Below are 16,589 nucleotides of genomic sequence, written 5' to 3'. Positions count from 1 at the left end.
CAACAGGAACACTGGGATGTTTTGTTTTTCCCCCTGTGAACTTCAATTCTACACATAAGGTAAATAGGTTTTTCCAAAGCATGATTCCTACTCCATTGTAGGCGATCTCAGAGTCAGTCACATTACTTTTGATAAGCCCACTCCTACCAGTAAGAGACATCAGAAAGATGAATTAAGGGCCTGGCATTAGTACGATTGTGGCAACATTTTTCTCTCCAAACTTTGCTCCTCAAAGTGGGTTTTTTTCTATAAGCAACAGCAGCATTACTGGGGATTTTGTTAGAAGTGCAGAATCTGAGGCCTCACTCCAGACCTGCTGAATCAGAATCTGCCAAAATCTTGGGTTATTCATTTTTTAATGAGTTTTAACGAGTGTTAACATTTCCAGATGTTTTATGGGTCCATTGAAGTTGGAGAAGCACTCTTTGATCAGAAAAGTTCCTCCACTATTTTTCACTCCAAACAAAAAGCAAGTTAATGAATTAGATCAGTAAAAAAAGTTACTTAAGATGAGAAGATGATGGTGATGTAGCTTTTTTGTCTTTTTAGGGCCGCACCCACAGCATATGGAGGTTCCCAGGCTAGGGGTCGAATCGGAGCTGTAGCCGCCGGCCTACACCAGAGCCACAGCCACAGCCACGTGGGATCCGAGCCACGTCTGCGACCTACACCACAGCTCACGCTGGATCCTTACCCCACCGAGGGAGGCCAGGGATGGAACCTGCGTCCTCACAGATACTAGTCGGGTTTGCTGAGCCACAAGGGGAACTGGTGCTGCAGCTTTTTTGTTGTTATTTAGATGACAGGAGACCCAGATTGAGATAAAGGCCTGCCATCTCTAGCTTTTTCTCTGTTACTCACTCTGGAGCCACAAGCCCATCTTCCAGGTCTCAGGCCCACCCTGCAGGCTGCCGGAACTGTTGTGCTCCTACAGCCCCAGCCCGTGTTCGCATTCCACCTTAAATTCTCCCTGACACCACGGACTTATCTGCCCACAACAATCCTTTTTAATTTCCTAAAACGAAAGCCTGGTTGTCAGGTGACAGCGAAATCTACAGAAACCTGCTAAGTGTCCTAGGAAACACGCCGACACAGAACAGGTAATTTGCTCAGCCTCTCAGCAAGTCTAAATCAACACAGCCTCCAATGGGAAACATCTGGAAGTGGCAGGCTTTCTGTAGCAGGAGTAAACGCTGGTCCCAGACGGCTTCTGGGAAGGGTATCCCGGGAGTGGCCAGCCCAAAGAACTCTCTCCTGCCCTAGCTCTTAAAGAAATGTCAAGGAATTCCTAGGGAGCCAGGGGCTCGGTCAGTGCTGTTGGCCAACTGAACCTGTGGACATTTCATCATCCTTGGCGAAACTGCAATCAAACCCGTCCTCAAAACTGTACATATCCTGCTGAAGCGTTCTCACCTCCTTCCTGCTCTCTCCCAGTTACTTGCGCAAGGTAGGTTTCTCAGGCTGCCAGGTCAGAGCCAAGAGTCACTTTGCTGTGCTCTCAGGCATAGGGTTCTAGACACCCAAAGATCTACAGGGATTTAGAATACATTTATTCTATAAGAGGAGTCCACAGAACTAGAATGCGGCAGTTGTTAAGGCTCCTGGGCTTCTATGAGAATCTGCCACTACGACCTCTACCCCATCTGTGTAGCTTCCCTTTTATCACTGAGGTGTCTGAGACTCAGACCTGGGAAGTGATTTGTCAGGTGGGCATTCAGTGAGACTAGCTAAGGAAGCTTATGAGGCAAATTCGGTTTTCATTCCTTTTCCTCTCCACTGAGGAAGCCAGGTTAGAGAAGTGTCTCTTCCAGGTATCTGAGGTACCCAGGAACATGTAAAGCAGGATTGTGGGGCGGGGGAGTAGGCTGGTAGTGAGGCTGATTTGGAGTTTATAGTTTATCAATGGAATGAAAAAACGCTCCCCTACCTACCTTTCTGGAAGTCACCTTAAGGATTAAAGAGATGTGGTATAGGAGCTGCCTCTAAACTGGACTCTTTTTTTTTTTTTTTTTTCTTATGGTTGCATCCACAATATACAGACGTTCCCAGGCCAGGGACTGAACCCGCACCACAGTGACAATGCCAGATCCTTAAGTGCTAGGCCACCAGGGAACTCCCTAAACCTGCTTTTGAAGTGAAACAAAAGACCCTCCCTACAACGACCTGCTGCATCATTTCTAACAAAAGGCACGGGGTGGTGGAGTGGGAGACAAATGTCACTGTCACTGTCATGACATTGACGTAACAGCTAACATTGAACAGCACCGTTAACACTCATCTTGTCCTTACTCTGGGCCGTGCCCTATATTTTTGATCCTTTATCTCGTTTAATCCGCCTACCAACCCTAAGAAGCAAGAACTCTTATCATCTCCATCTTACAGACGACAAAAATAAGACTCAGAAAGGTTAAATAATTTGACCAAGATCACAAAAGCAGCAAGTGGCTGAGCCAGAATTTTAAGCTAGAGTCTGACTCTGGACCCTGTGGTCCTGACTTTGAGGTCCTCAACCTTCACCAAAGAAGGGGTGTCTTTTCACTAAGGTTGATGATTGCTGGAGTTCCTGTTGTGGTTCCGTGGGTTACGAACCCAACTAGTATCCATGAGGATGCGGGTTTGATCCCTGGCCTGGCTCAGTGGGTTAAGGATCTGGTGTTGCTGTGGCTGTGGTGTAGGTCGTAGCTACAGCTCTGATTGGACCCCTAGCCGGGGAACCTCCATATGCCGCAGGTGCAGCCCTAAAAAGACAAAAAAAAAAAAAAAAAAAAAAAGAGGGGGTTGATGATGGCTGCTTCTACAAAGGACCTCCTGTTGTGCCAATATCTCACTGCCAGGTCTGTTCAGCACTTCATAAGGTGGTGCCGTAATGACACGTATGGGTGTTCAGTGGGGCCGTCCATGAAGAAACCAGACAGTCCCCTTACTGAGGAGAGGCGAAGGCGGCCTCAAGCTTTGGGTTGGCAAGAAAATTTCAGTCGGAACAGATGTCCTCTTAGCTCAGACAGGAAGCTCTCCGTACCAAACACCTTACCTCACCAACAGCCAAGTAATAGGCCCACAAGGACAAAATGAGCTGCTTGAATACTACAGTGCCTTGCGCATCCCTGCTACAAATACCGACATTAAGTGAGTAAAATACAGAAACCATCGTTTAGCATTCTAATTTTGAAAGGTTGACTCTCTTCTAGGAATTAATCAATAGTTGGGCCAGATCCCATAGAATTTTGAAGACCTGAGAAACCTAGAACTTTACCTTAGTAAGAAAACCATATTAACCTGATGGCCGCATAACCACAGGTAAACTCGATAGTAGGGTTTTGGCAGGTTCCCCCCCCCACCCCGCTTACGTTTTTCTACCCGGCATTTCTCTAAATGTTTGGCGAGCGCCTTCACACACAGCGGTACCGTGTCTTCCTCAGATTCTCCGCAGACTGGAACACAGAGCTGATGTTGCTTGTCTTTGGCTACTTACATTTCATTTCCCTCATTTCTACTGTGTACGAACTTTCAAATGCCTTGTAGCCGTGTCTTTTCCCCTGTCTTTGGGAGTCAGGATGCTGACAGGGAGTTGGAAGCTGTTGATTGCTTTTCCGACAGCAGCGCGCTCCCTAAAACAAAGGCCACCCACCCTCCCGGCAGAAGCAGACGCTGTCGGACGCCTCGACTCCCTCTTCCTGCTGAGGACCGGCTCCCAGCTGGGAGTGATTTCATGTTTCAAAGGTACGTTAGGCAGAAGACAGACACCCAGAAAGAAGAAAGGCCAGATGCCCTGACATCAGCAGCAGGGGTAACGGGAAGCACGTGCTAAGCCTTCCTAGCTACACCTCGGAGCGGAGGGCCTCGCCGAGGGCGGGCTGAGTCGCAGCTTTCTCCTTCAGACGTGGGCAGTCCCCGGCCATCAAGAGCCACAAAGGAAGATTCTCGACTCTCCCCAGGATGACCCTTTCGAACCTATGTGTCGTCAAACAAGCCCTCCCCAGACATTCACCACTGATTCCCATCAGGCCCCAGAGGGAGTGTGTACCTTCTGGTTCACTTTAGTGGCGGCCACGGTCAGGTTGTGCAGGTCCTGGGGATTGCAGTCGGTCTCGTTCATGCAGCAGCTCGGGGGGATGCCGTGCTCCAGGAAGTAGGGGCTGGTGCTCCAGTTGGTGTAGTTCTGCACGCCACAGCAGCTCAGCTGTCAGTGGCGGGAGGAAAAGAATTCAGCGCGCCAGGTCAAAGGCACGGGCCTCCCCATTCCGAGCCTCGCAGCTTTTAAACGCAGAGCGTGGGCCCAGCCCCCTGAGCCAACAGGCGCAGCCCTGGTGCGTCAGGATGAGCAGGAGCTCTGCTAACAGTCCCCTCGCCCGTAAGCCCACGTGAGCTCAGCAGAGCAAAGGGAGGCCCAGACCACACGTGGCCTTGCTTTCCTTACCACGGCCGCAAAGCCAAAGCCGTTGCTCTCTGGCCCGCCTAAGCCGCAAAATCACCCGCGTGATCGGCTGCTGTTAGACACTACAGATCAACCACATTGGGATGGTCGATGCAGAGCTGCGGCAAAAATGGTTTTACACAGCTCTCCTTGGGATGTCTATTAGTAGGTACAGCAGTGGTTTGGGGCAGGTGGGGAGATGCACAGAGAGGAAGAGCGAGAGCTGGTATCGGTCCACTACAGCCCACCAGCTCCATGGTTTTTGTACATCCAGGTTTACTGGGATGCAGCCATGCCTCCATGGTACGTCTAGGGTGGCTTTTGTGCCACTGTGGCAGAGCTGAATAGTGACAGAGACCGCCTGGCCTCTGGAGCCTAAAATAGTTACTATTTGACCCTTGATGGCCAAGATGTGCCAGCTGCTGACATAGAAGATGCTAAGTGGGGCAAAAAATACCAACGGGTGAGTCTGGGTAAAAGCTGTCCAGCTCCTTGTGCTATTTTTGCAATGTTTCTGCCTAAGTTTGAAATTTTATCAGAACAAATTACCAAAAACATTACAAATACTGCTTCTGAAGTAAAAACAGAACAGTAAGAACACAGTCACAAAAGACGCCCCAACCAAAAACCTCTCTCCGTGATCCTGATGGGCAGTCGAGGGCCTGCAGGCAGGAAACGTCTACTTTCCTCATATCTTCTGCGAAGCACCGGCCCATTTACACACCCAGAAGGTCTTCGGTTTCTCCTAGACCTGCTCTCCACACTGACTGCACTGCCCAAGCCCTCGAATGCGGCTCACCTGAAGTCTGTACCCGGCCTAAAGGCCACCCTTTCCAGAAGGCCGGTCTTAGGGAGCCAACACCAGGGAAAGCTGTCCGACACTCGGCCTCCCTCCTTTCCTGGGCTTCAGATTTTATGGGTAGACTAGCTCTCCTTGGAAAGCTCGCATCCTTATGGATGAAAAGCAAACCAGAGGGAGTGGTTCTTTTGGCACCAATTACAGGATCCCTGGACCGTCAAGAAGTCCTGGATGTCCACTCTTGGAACGGGACCAAGAGGCGGAGACTGGGGATCCACAGCAAATGCTACCGATCCAGCGAGTAGATGGGCTCCCTGGCAGCCCTCAAGGTCAAGGCCGGACCTCACAGGCAGTTGCCAGCCCCCATCATCTCCTGCCCTGGGACTTACGCTGCGCTGCACATGATCCACAGCCCGGCTCCTCTCGTCGTTGCCATTGTAATTCTGCATGGCGTCCGTGTAAGTTCTCAGGAAGGTGTCCTTGATCTAGGGAAGACGAGGAGGAATGTGGTTCTGGTCCACTGCGGCCTGGACGGACTCGGATTCGTACCAACTTCCACCCAAAAATAGCCTCTTCTGAGAGTCTCCGAAGACATGTAGGCCAGGGAGGGCATGCCCTGTTTTCTGAGCCAAAAGAGCTCAGACAATTCACCAAGGGGTTTGCCAGCTCAGGAGTTTAAAAACAGTTGTCTCCCTTACCCCCATCCTTGAGGCCTGCCTAGTTAAAGGAGCCACGGGGGTGGCGGGGCAGTTGAGGAAAGTGCTGGGCGTTTCTAGAGATTTTCTTTGAATTGCCAATGCCTATGTTTCTTTCTATACCTTTTTATGCTTTTACACAGAAGAATGACCAAAGGACAAGGCCGAGGGCGGGGGGCGGGCAGGGGAGGATGAGACCGGAAGACCGATGTTTTGACCCGAAACAGATCCCTATTCCATCATACAGGAATGGGACCAAACCAGCTTTCCCTTACCTGTCTTTACTGAGATCAAAAAAACAGGCCAAAGGATACGGACTTGGCTTGTTAGTAAATGGGGAACAAAACCCTCTTCTCTGAACACATGTGACCTTGTGTTACGTTTCAAGTTCTGTTTCCCTGGAAACCTGCTCAAGGTGGCGTGTCAGGTTTCTTACCAGGCAAAACCCTGCTTATGGTAAACGTGCCCCCAGCTGCTGACCTCTGGCCTGGGGGACTGCAAATGACAATTAGGTGGGGACGCTTAGGGCTAAATATGGTGCCTCTTGGAACTAGGCATGTTCCTTGCTGAGATCCCGGCTGCTATACCCTTGGGAAAGTCACAGGTAATAAAGACACTACTACATGGAGCTTCTGCGCCAAGGTGGTCGTTGCACCTGCCTTGTGTCTCAGGCATGGGTGAGTCTATGCAGAACCCGGACCACTTTGAGGACTGCCACTGAAGAAATGCCTTTACTATATCCTTCTCAGTCCGTGGTACTAGGTTGTGACCTACTGTCAAACTCAAAACCACCACTGGTGGCCAAAGAGTGGCATGGCCACCCCCAGCCACCACTCCCCTCCGTGGTGGCAATGAAAAGTTCCGCGCAGGTGAGGATATGCAGGTCCTAGGTATCAGAAATCACGAAGAGAAAATCTCCTCCGTGGAGCCCGGTCCCAGCAGCACCCGAGAGGAGAGTGGGCCAAGGGCTGGGGTAGGAGCGAGCCAGCCTCTCCTTGGGGTTCACACATGCAGCGGGGGCACCTCTGGTGCTCTCCAGGCTGTGACGTCATTGGGTTTCACCTCAGCTGAGAACAAGAGTGGGGGATCTAATGCCAGATGCAGTGCCCACACGAGATGGGTTCTAGACACCTGCCTTGGCATCTGAGCGGCCACATTTGGTAGACAGGAAAAGCAGGGCAGTAGGGGAAGGGGGCAGAGGGCACATAAGGCAGGCTCCCTGAGAACTTGATCTGGCCAGGCACAAAAGCAGGGCCTGGCACCAGGTCCTGCCCGACTTTCAAGAGCCACGGTAAGCCTCGACCTCATCGTCTTTCCCACTTCTCTTGCTCGTTCCATCCTGACATGTAACGACTTCTACCTTGACTGCGATCCACTGGCAATAATAGTGGATTTAGGGGGGGAGGGGAGTTGTGACCAGAACTTTCTTACAGTGTAGACACTTTCTGACCTGTCCTCACTACAGCTATCTGGAAAGTGATACCATGGCAGCTACAGATGGCACGAGAACATCCCATCTCTGCGTTGGCATCTGCATGTTACCTAAATAGAGCAGCCTCAATGACAGTACGTGGCAGGCTGGCCACACGTCTCCTTGAAACTAGCAATTATGATCGCAAAACAGGATTCAGAATGATTTTCCCCCAGCTGGAGAAATCTCAAGTTTTACATGGAAATGAAAATGCGCAGTTTGGGGGGTGGGGGGATGTGCTTGGGCCGTGGGATGGAAATCCTGTGAAATCAGATCGTTATGATCATTCTACAACTGCAGGTGTGATAAATTCATTTGAGTAATAAAAAATAATAAAATTAAAATTAAGCAACGCTTTATCTGCATGCTGCAAATCTTGGCGTGTTGTGCTTTCGTTTTTATACAGTTTAAAGTGCTTTCGAAAAAAAGAAAAAATGCAAAAATGCGCAGCTGCAGGGGTTTGCAATCACGACCCTCTTCTCCCCTTTTCCATCTGCGCTGGCGAAGCAGCAGGGCTCCTCGCCCCCGGGGTATGGATTGTGCCTCCAGTGGCAGGGGCGGCCCCACAGGTCTGGGGAGGAGACAGAGCACAGGCTGCTTGGGGGAAGTCTAGCACGTTGCCTTTGGTGAAGCACTCGTTTGGCCGGCCTTTGCCATCTGTGAAATTTTGTTAAACAGGCCCAGGCATGCCTTGATGCAGTGGTTATTTTAAAAGCATTTATATGGATGGTCACTGTTTTAAAACAAGGTGGAGAAAGAATCCTTTTGAGAGGTCTATATAAATATATACACAATGAAATATTAGGGTCTAAATAGATACACAATGAAATAAATCCAGAATGCACCAAGTACTACACAGTTTGATCACGAAGTCAGTTGATAAGCAAACCTACTCAGCCATAAAAAGAACAAAATAATGCCATTTGCAGCAGCATGGATGGATCTAGAGATGATCATACTAAGTCAGCCAGACAAAGACAAATACCACATGAGATCACTTATACGTGGCATCCAAAAAATGATACAAATGAACTTATTTACAAAAGAGACTCAGACACAGAAAACAAAACTATGGTTATCAAAGGGGAAAGGGGGGAGGGATAAATTTAGGAGTTGGGGGTTAACATAGACACACATAGTTGTTGGTTATAAAACAGATAACCAACAACTACCTATTAGAACAGGGAACTATACTCAGTATCTTGCAATAACCTACATGGGAAAAGAATCTGCAGAGGAATATATATAGTCACACATATACATCTGAATCACTTTGCTGTCCACCTGAAACCAACGCAACATCGTAAATCAACTATACTTCAATAAACAGGTTTTTAAATAAATGGAACAACTTAAAGTTTCAGGTTTGGTGACCTTGCCACATGTAGAATTTGGGGGGTGTAAGAGCTCAGGACGAGGCATTTGGAAACTAGCAATCCCACTGGAGATGCCAGGTAGCCTCTGCACCCTTTACGCGCTTCAAGAGGTCTCAAAGATCCACCCAAAGACCCTTGAACTGAGTCCTTCACGTGGTGTGTACTCACCTCATGGCGAAACACAAAGCCTGAAATGCCAGCGACGAGCTCAGCCAGGAACACCAGGGACAGAAACATGGCATACTGCAAATCAAGTGGACAAGGACACCGTCAGGACGAGGAACACTTTGGGTAGGTTCCTTCTGCTCAGGGGGAACTGGAGAAATCGTCACATTCCCTAGACAAAGGTCAGGAAAAGTTGAAAAACTCTTCTCCAGGTTTTCCCACCCAAGCGTCCATGTAGGCATGTGTCCATTTAATCTATGTAAGCATTTGGGGGCACACGTGCTGGGCAGAATTCTTCCCGACAGCAGCAGCATGCCCATTGGCTCTACTCAACCAGGAGACATCTCAAAGGGCTTTTTTTAAAAAAACAACCAAGTATCCAGTTTTGGGGTTTTTTTTGGTCTTTTACAAAAGACACCCACGGCATATGGAAATTCCCAGGTTAGGGGTTGAATAGGAGCTACAGCTGCCAGCCTACACCACAGCCACGCCAGATCCGAGCCACGTCTATGACCTACACCACAGCTCACAGCCACACCGCATCCTTAATCCAGTGAGCAAGGCCAGGGATTGAACCCACATCCTCAGATACTAGTCGGGTTGGTTACTGCTGAGCCATGATGGGAACACTCTTCTTAACATGAGGACCCTGGAGCAGAAGGTACTCTGGGGTGCCCAGGGCCTTCCTCACCAGGGTCGCCTGGCATCTGTGAACAGAGTCCACTGCCTTCAATCTGCCCACCCCTTGCAGCTCATTCAGGTTTTAAACTCTTCCAAGCCTGCCTTCCTGTTGGCCACTGGCTGCCCACTTGTAACTTCCACCCGCGGGTATCAGCTCTGCTCTCAGGAGACCAAAACCAGCCCCTTGTCTGTGCAGACACAACCATGGTGTGACCCTGCCGCTGCTCTCCATCCAGGCCACCCCTCCCATTTCCTCAAGCACCTCTCCTATGATGTGGCTTCAAACCTCCTTCCTTTGGGGTTGTATCCCTCCCATCCTGACAGAGTGGCCAGGATGTGCCCAGGCTGACATCATGCCCTTCCTCACTGTGGCCCGCGTGCAGCACCTGCCGTGGTACCTAGTGGGCCACTCACCTCTCATGTTCTGCACGTTACGTGGAGCTGAGAGCCTTTGGAAAAGCAAATTGGCTACACTACTGATGAGCAATGTCTGCGAGCATCCAAAGCCCTTTGTGCTTCTTACTCATTTCATGCTTCCTATACTTTCCAAGTCGATTTGTGTGTGTGTGTGTGCATGCATGCACACGCACACTTGCGCATGCATGCTTAAGTTCAAGGATATTACACGGTACTTAAGAGACATTAAGGGCTTCTATTTTTGCGACTTTGAAAAGCAGATAAAAGGGAAGAGAATTGATTCCTTTCCTGCCAGGCATATGTCTTACAATCTGCTTCTTCTCATCTCAAAATGAAATACAACTGTCTTGAATGTTGGGAATGGCCCTTGGTGACACCCTGGAGTTTGGGTAGACTGCACATGGCAGTGTTCCTTACTTATAAAGTGTACATATGTCTTGTAAAGTTTACATGTGTGCACAGGGTCATAAGTTATTTTTCTCAGCTAGGGGTACATATATTCAAAGGAGGAAATACTGCCTTAAAATGTTGATTTCATTCAAAGTATTAATAGAAATCTCCACACACTGAAAGCATAGATACTCAAATATTGAACACAAGGTTTATGAATAGACGGCACCACGTACGACCTCTCTCAACTCAAATGCAGTTTGAAGCTCACTTAAGAGAGCGTCTTAACCCAGACCTAGCCTCTCCCGGAAAGTCCTGTGAGGAAGTTAACCATCGGGAGGCAGATGAGAGAAAACATTCGACTCTGAGGTCAGAAATCCTCCTAGATTTGAGTTCGGGCCTTGCTGTGCAGTAACTCAGGAAAGAGGCCACCACTCTGGGCCTCTGTAAAGTACAAGTAGTTTTCTCAGTTTTGCAATTAATGAGGTTAAATGAGGACTGCAGAATTCCGGACAATCAATCAAGTACTTTCTGCTCTGTTCAGCTAGATCAGCCATTTCCTGGCTCCAGGAAGTTCCCCGCTTCCAGAAGCTTCCAGAGAAGGCCTGCTGCTCCTTCAGAAGGCCTTGGCCCAAAGCCTACTGGCGAGAGCCTGGATTAAATCCAGGTGGTAGGATGTGCGTTCTCTCCAAATGAAAAGACTGTAGTAGTAGAGGGTGGCGGGGGATAAGTTAGTAGGAGTTTGGGATTAACTGATACACATCATTATATATAAAATAGATAACCAACCAGGTCTTACCATTATGGCACAGGGAACTATACTCAATATCTTATATATAAACAATCTTTTTCCTATGTAAACTGAAACTAAGACAACATTGTAAATCAACTGTAGTTTAATTTTTTTTTAAAATGCTGTGGTAGAAATAGCCCTGGCTTTTGGAAAGAAACCGATTGTGTTCCACCCCCAGCTCTCTGTACGTTAGTTGTGTGAACCTGGTTAAGTTATTTCACCTCCAAGTCTTTATCACGTGATGTGAAAATACAACCCGCCACGTCTGGTGGTGGCGAGGAATGAATAACATGTGTATACCCGGGACAACGCTGAGCAGCCGAAAGGAACTAAATGATGGCTTGAAGACCAAAAGCAAACCCCCCAAACTCCAAAAGACTCCCTTGCTAGCGAGCTCACAAGTGTTAGGAGAAAGTGGCAGCGTGGGGTGAAACCACCCTCGGAAGAGGCCGGAAGTGCCTGTTCCACTGCCGCTTGTCCTCTTCCGCCCGCTTCGCTCACAGTCCTGGGGCTGCAAGAAACCTTGGTGGTTTAGCCCAATACCGCTCTTTCCTTAATGGGGTCAAAGGCCCAAAGAGGTTACACCCTTGCCCCTCAAAACCTGAGCTAGTCAGGGTCAGTCAGGGCTCCAGACCAGGTCTCCTCCTTCCTTGTTTGGACCCATGGATTTTGAGCGGTCATTCTCGTCTGCGCCTCTGGGGTTCATTCTCTCCTGGTTCCTCACTGTGCCGAGGAAGAGGCTCTGAGCACGGCTGCGCAATGGAAGCCTCCCGGGGAGCTGTTAGAAAATGTGAGGCCTGAGCTTCACTGCCATAGATGCTGGTTCCACTGGCTGGGAGTGGGACCTGCAAAGGCTTTTTTTTTTTTTTTTGCTCATTTTTTAAAGTTTGATGAAGTGTGGTGGATTTACAATGTTGTGATTAATTCCTACTGGAGAGGGTGTGGAAAAAAGGGAAGCCCTCTTACACTGTTGGTGGGAATGTAAATTGGTACAACCACTATGGAAAATGGTATGGAGGTTCCTCAGAAAGCTAAAAATAGAATCACCTACCATATGACCCGGCAAAGGCATTTTTTAAAAAGTTCCCCGGGTGACTTAGGCACACGTCAAAGCTGAGGACCACAATCCGGGACCGAAGGAAATCTTAACGCTTAGAAGAAGCACTAGCTTGACAGAACATTGTAAAGCAACGGTGTTTTAAAAAGCATGGCAAAGTACTAGAAGGCAGACTCGGAGGCACTAGTGGAGGTGACAGCAGCCCCCATCTGGTCTCACCATGGCTTTTCCGCCGCCCTGGAAGGATCAGTGGTGGCCAGGGTGTCAGCCTCCTGCATGGTCTGCAGGACAGAAAGTGTACCTCTCTGGGGCTGCCAGCGAAGACTGGCCAGTACCCATTTGGAAGGGTGCATCACCCTCACACCCATATTTGTCATTCGATGGTATTAAAGGTTACTCCAATCTAGGCAGAGACAAGAAAGGACGGGCAACACAGCATGGACAGAATCTCGGGCCCCCACCCCACCCCACTACCCTTTCACAGAATGAGACCTCTTTATAATGAAATTTTCTTTCAAAGAGAGGCTCTTGCTGACTTTTATCTACAAAAGCCTTCTATGTTAACTCTTACTGATGAGAAGCATGGACAAGTGAGTAGAGAATTAGGCATCTGGTCTACCAAAAGGTTAAGCTGCAATAACAGCCTTTGAACAGCGTGCCCTTACTCTTTGGGAAGCATCACTCCTGTGTCCTATTAGAATAAAGGCACCCAGCAGGGGTCCTGGGAGCCAATACTTGGCCCCACCTCAACCCTCTGTGGAGCGAGGAAGCTCTGGCTTAGCTCGACTCCCGCTGCACTGAGCCAGGCTGTGCAGGTGTAGAGAAGAGTGCCTGTGCATCCGAGCACAGCCAAGCTCGAGGAGGCAGGAAGTATGTCTCCAACAGGAACTTGGACATGAGAGGCTGTTTATGTTCGGGATGCTGCCTTGCCCACCAAGGCTGCACCTCACACGCTGGAAGAGATTCCTAAGACAATTCAAAACTGGAGCAGGGCATCATGCCCTGAGGCTATAAATGGCTTATTGGAACTGCTGGCCACTGCTCTGTCATCATCTACCTCGAGGGACCAGGACTGGATTTTTTGTGCCAGCCTGTGTTTGGGGTTGTTTCTCCCTCTAGGGGGTTAAAGGGTGGATTAGGTAAGAGCCTGGACTAAAATTCAAGTCCATGAATATAAAGGTCTCGTCTGTGGCTTCGACAAGGGCCACTTCGCTTTCATATGATTTCTGTTTTTCCAAGACATCATTGGAGACCAGTGTGATATTGTGACACACTCACCAGTTTCAGCATCCATGGGCTACCACGGCATGTGGCAAAGCATCCGAACAGGCCAAAAACGACGATAGTGGTGCCAGTTCCGATGAGCACGTAGGGGGCATTTGTGGAGTTCTCGGCAATGAGGGAGATATAGGTGCCCAGAGTGAGCTTGCCCCAGACTCCGACGGCCAGCAGGATCACGCCAGTGATCTGCAGAGGGGGAGGAGGGAAAAGGCAGTGTGAGACTGCTGCTGAGAGAGGGGAGAATCAACACGGAGCAACGGGGCCTGAATCTGAAGACTCCAGTTTCCAGGAGCAAGAGGGCCCTTGCTGAGGGGATCCCCGAAGCGGTGGGGGAGGCGGGGGAGTGTCAGGTGCCATTAACCCAAAGCCATCACACAGTAGAGACATTTGATGTTGGACGGTCGGATCTGCCCCTCACACAATCCTATGTGCAGGTACCATATTAACTGGGAGTCGAGCCAATGACAAAGAACTTTGCTTTTTCAAGCTGCTTTACATGGCCAGAACAGTGCAAATCCATTATAAGAGAAAAAAATAAAAACCCAACGAATAAATAAGTAAAAGTATGTCCTAATGCAGGTCTGAGAGTCTGCCCAACACAGAGCTGGGCACGACCCCCCTCCCCAGTAAGAATATCAGCCACCCTTTTTGTTTTTTGTTTTTTGTTTTTTTTGTCTTTTTTTTTTTTTGCTATTTCTTGGGCCGCTCCTGCGGCATATGGAGGTTCCCAGGCTAGGGGTCCAATCGGAGCTGTAGCCACCGGCCTACACCACAGCCACAGCAACTCGGGATCCGAGCCGCGTCTGCAACCTACACCACAGCTCATGGCAACGCCGGATCGTTAACCCACTGAGCAGGGCAGGGAGCGAACCCGCAACCTCATGGTTCCTAGTCAGATTCGTTAACCACTGCGCCACGACGAGAACTCCAAGCCACCCTTTTTGATGGCACCTGTGCAGAGAGAATGATGTGAGGTTATCTATCCGGCATGAGGTTTTAAAGAACAGCGTGATTTTCTTTGACTGTCATTACAAAGGCCCCTATAAAAGCAAAATATTCAAAATATTTGGAATCCCTATGGATGCCTTGCCTTATTTACAATATTCTATTCACTATAAAACAAGAATCTGAAGAGTTCCTGGAATTAGCTGTAACACGGTTTGTCAAATCCCCCCCCCCCCATAGGTCCGAAGGAACCCCCGCCCCTGCCCGAGCATGTCTAAACCACAAAAGCTTGCATCACGCAGGGGCTAGACTCGGGGCTGCACACCACGCCTAACTCTCCATCCCCCACAGACTACACACCCCAGGGTCTTTAGCTGCTGAAGCCAGTGATCCACTTTATGCCTCTCTGTCTCCCCAGCCAGTCTCACCTTTGCTTTACCTATAGCTTAGCAACTCATTCAAACTGACATCCCTCCAACCGCCACCACTTCTGACATCTTATGAGGCTCGAAAGAAGCCTGGGGGTCCAAGGAAGCCCTTCCCGTTTTGTCCCACCCAATGGGCCAACGTCCCACACCAAATGCCTCGGCCCCTGTCCAGCCTGCTCATCCGAGTGAGGAGGCAAGATGCGACCCTGCAGGCCACCAGCAGGACACAAATCAAAGCCCTCCTCCCCGAGGTTTCCCCTGCCAATCAACACACTGCCCCTTAATGTCTGTAAGGGACCACCACCAAATACATGCTACACGAGGAACCAACGGCTGGGCCAGCGGAGATGCCTAGGACTGTCTTCACGCTTGCTTCTGTAGTTTGGAGCCATCAAGCGTCACTATCAGACTCTCTGTATGGGAAAAAGAATAGTTTTTTCCCCCCACATCAGCTGAGAGTGGGCTCCAACTTTTGGAGGATGGGATTCAGGGAAACAGAAAGAGCTTGGTGATGCTCCCCTCCCCCCACCCCGACAGCCTCTCTACTTTCGAGAACCATCACCGTGAAAGACAGAATGAAGAGCTTTAAATGAGGAAAGGCTCTGGGAACGTGTGCTCCTTTTCTAAGGGAAAGGCGAAGGAATGGGATGCGGTCTTGAGGAGAAAATGTCTGACACTAATATTTGGGAGAAAGTGGCCTGAAGGTCTACTGGCTTTGAAAAGTCAAAATGGGGCGGCCCTTCGGTGAGTTAAGAAAACCAAGAATCTATTTGTTGCCAAGAGTTCCAAGTCCTTTACTGACACCTGGTGGTGGCTAAAAAAAGTACCTCCCTTGAACATCTTTTCTGCCACACTCCTCCAAATGGAAACTGAACGCCGTTCATCCACTAGACTCAAAATTGAACTCTCTACTCATTAGGGGTAAGAATGCAGTGGATATTCCGTAGAAAGGACAGTGCCTGAGCTATTGTTTATTCCTCAACGCTTAGCATGGTGCCAGACAGAGAAAATGCTTAATATTCATTGACAAATACATTTCATTTCTCTAGGTATAGACCTCTATTTTATAAAACAGAGTCTTTCTCTTTTTTTTTTTGGTTGGGCCCATAGCATGTGGAAGTTCCAGGCCAGGGACCGAACTTGCGCCACAGCAGTGACCTGAGCCGCAGCAGGGACAACACTGGATCCTTAACCCACTGCGCCACAAGAGAACCACCCGCCCCCCCATAGTCTTTCAGATGCCAAAGACTTACAAAGCATCTCCAGCAAGTAAATACTGAGAGGTAACTTAAAGTGAAACCAAAGAGAATCTTTCTCCCCTACATCCCTCTATGGCATTATCTGCCCAGAGGTATAAATATTACAATGTAAATGTATTGAACAAAACCAAAACCTTCAGTTAAACTAGTCATTTTTGGGGCTGAATATAAGTCTCATCCAGACCCTTGAGATTTCATGAGATTGTCCCCAAAGAATCAGGAACCCTTCAGACATACACTGAGTAGCTGCCTTCTATACACTACTATCGCTAGCCATTATTGGGATGCGATGGCTTTAATGAAAGTGTCCACTCCTCACCAAGCATGAGTTTCAGATCATACTTCTGTGGCCAGTGATTTCAAGACGTTCTCTTACTACCCTAACGAATATTCTATGCGGTTTGTCAAAGTTAACACA

General features: G+C 49.1%; 1 protein-coding gene across 1 annotated transcript in view; it reads right to left on the bottom strand.

The window, feature by feature from the left end:
• The window catches only part of TSPAN7 (tetraspanin 7), a 137,002-nt gene that overhangs the window by 10,758 nt on the left and 109,655 nt on the right, over positions 1-16,589 (bottom strand). Inside the window, exons 2-5 of the mRNA XM_021080762.2 lie at positions 13,537-13,725; positions 8,924-8,998; positions 5,603-5,698; positions 4,025-4,180 (exon numbers count right to left, since the gene is read on the bottom strand). Of these exons, the coding sequence (XP_020936421.1) occupies positions 4,025-4,180; positions 5,603-5,698; positions 8,924-8,998; positions 13,537-13,725 (516 nt within the window). The remainder of the gene's footprint in view (positions 1-4,024; positions 4,181-5,602; positions 5,699-8,923; positions 8,999-13,536; positions 13,726-16,589) is intronic.

This window comes from Sus scrofa, chromosome X (genome assembly GCF_054392235.1).
Source record: "Sus scrofa isolate SSC_HxYL_T2T_F1_AM1 chromosome X, Sscrofa_HxYL_maternal_Yorkshire_Landrace_v2.0, whole genome shotgun sequence".
In the NCBI taxonomy this organism is placed as follows: domain Eukaryota; kingdom Metazoa; phylum Chordata; class Mammalia; order Artiodactyla; family Suidae; genus Sus; species Sus scrofa.
The sequence above is the reverse complement of the archived record's forward strand: the minus strand, read 5'-3'. Positions and strand labels throughout refer to the sequence as shown.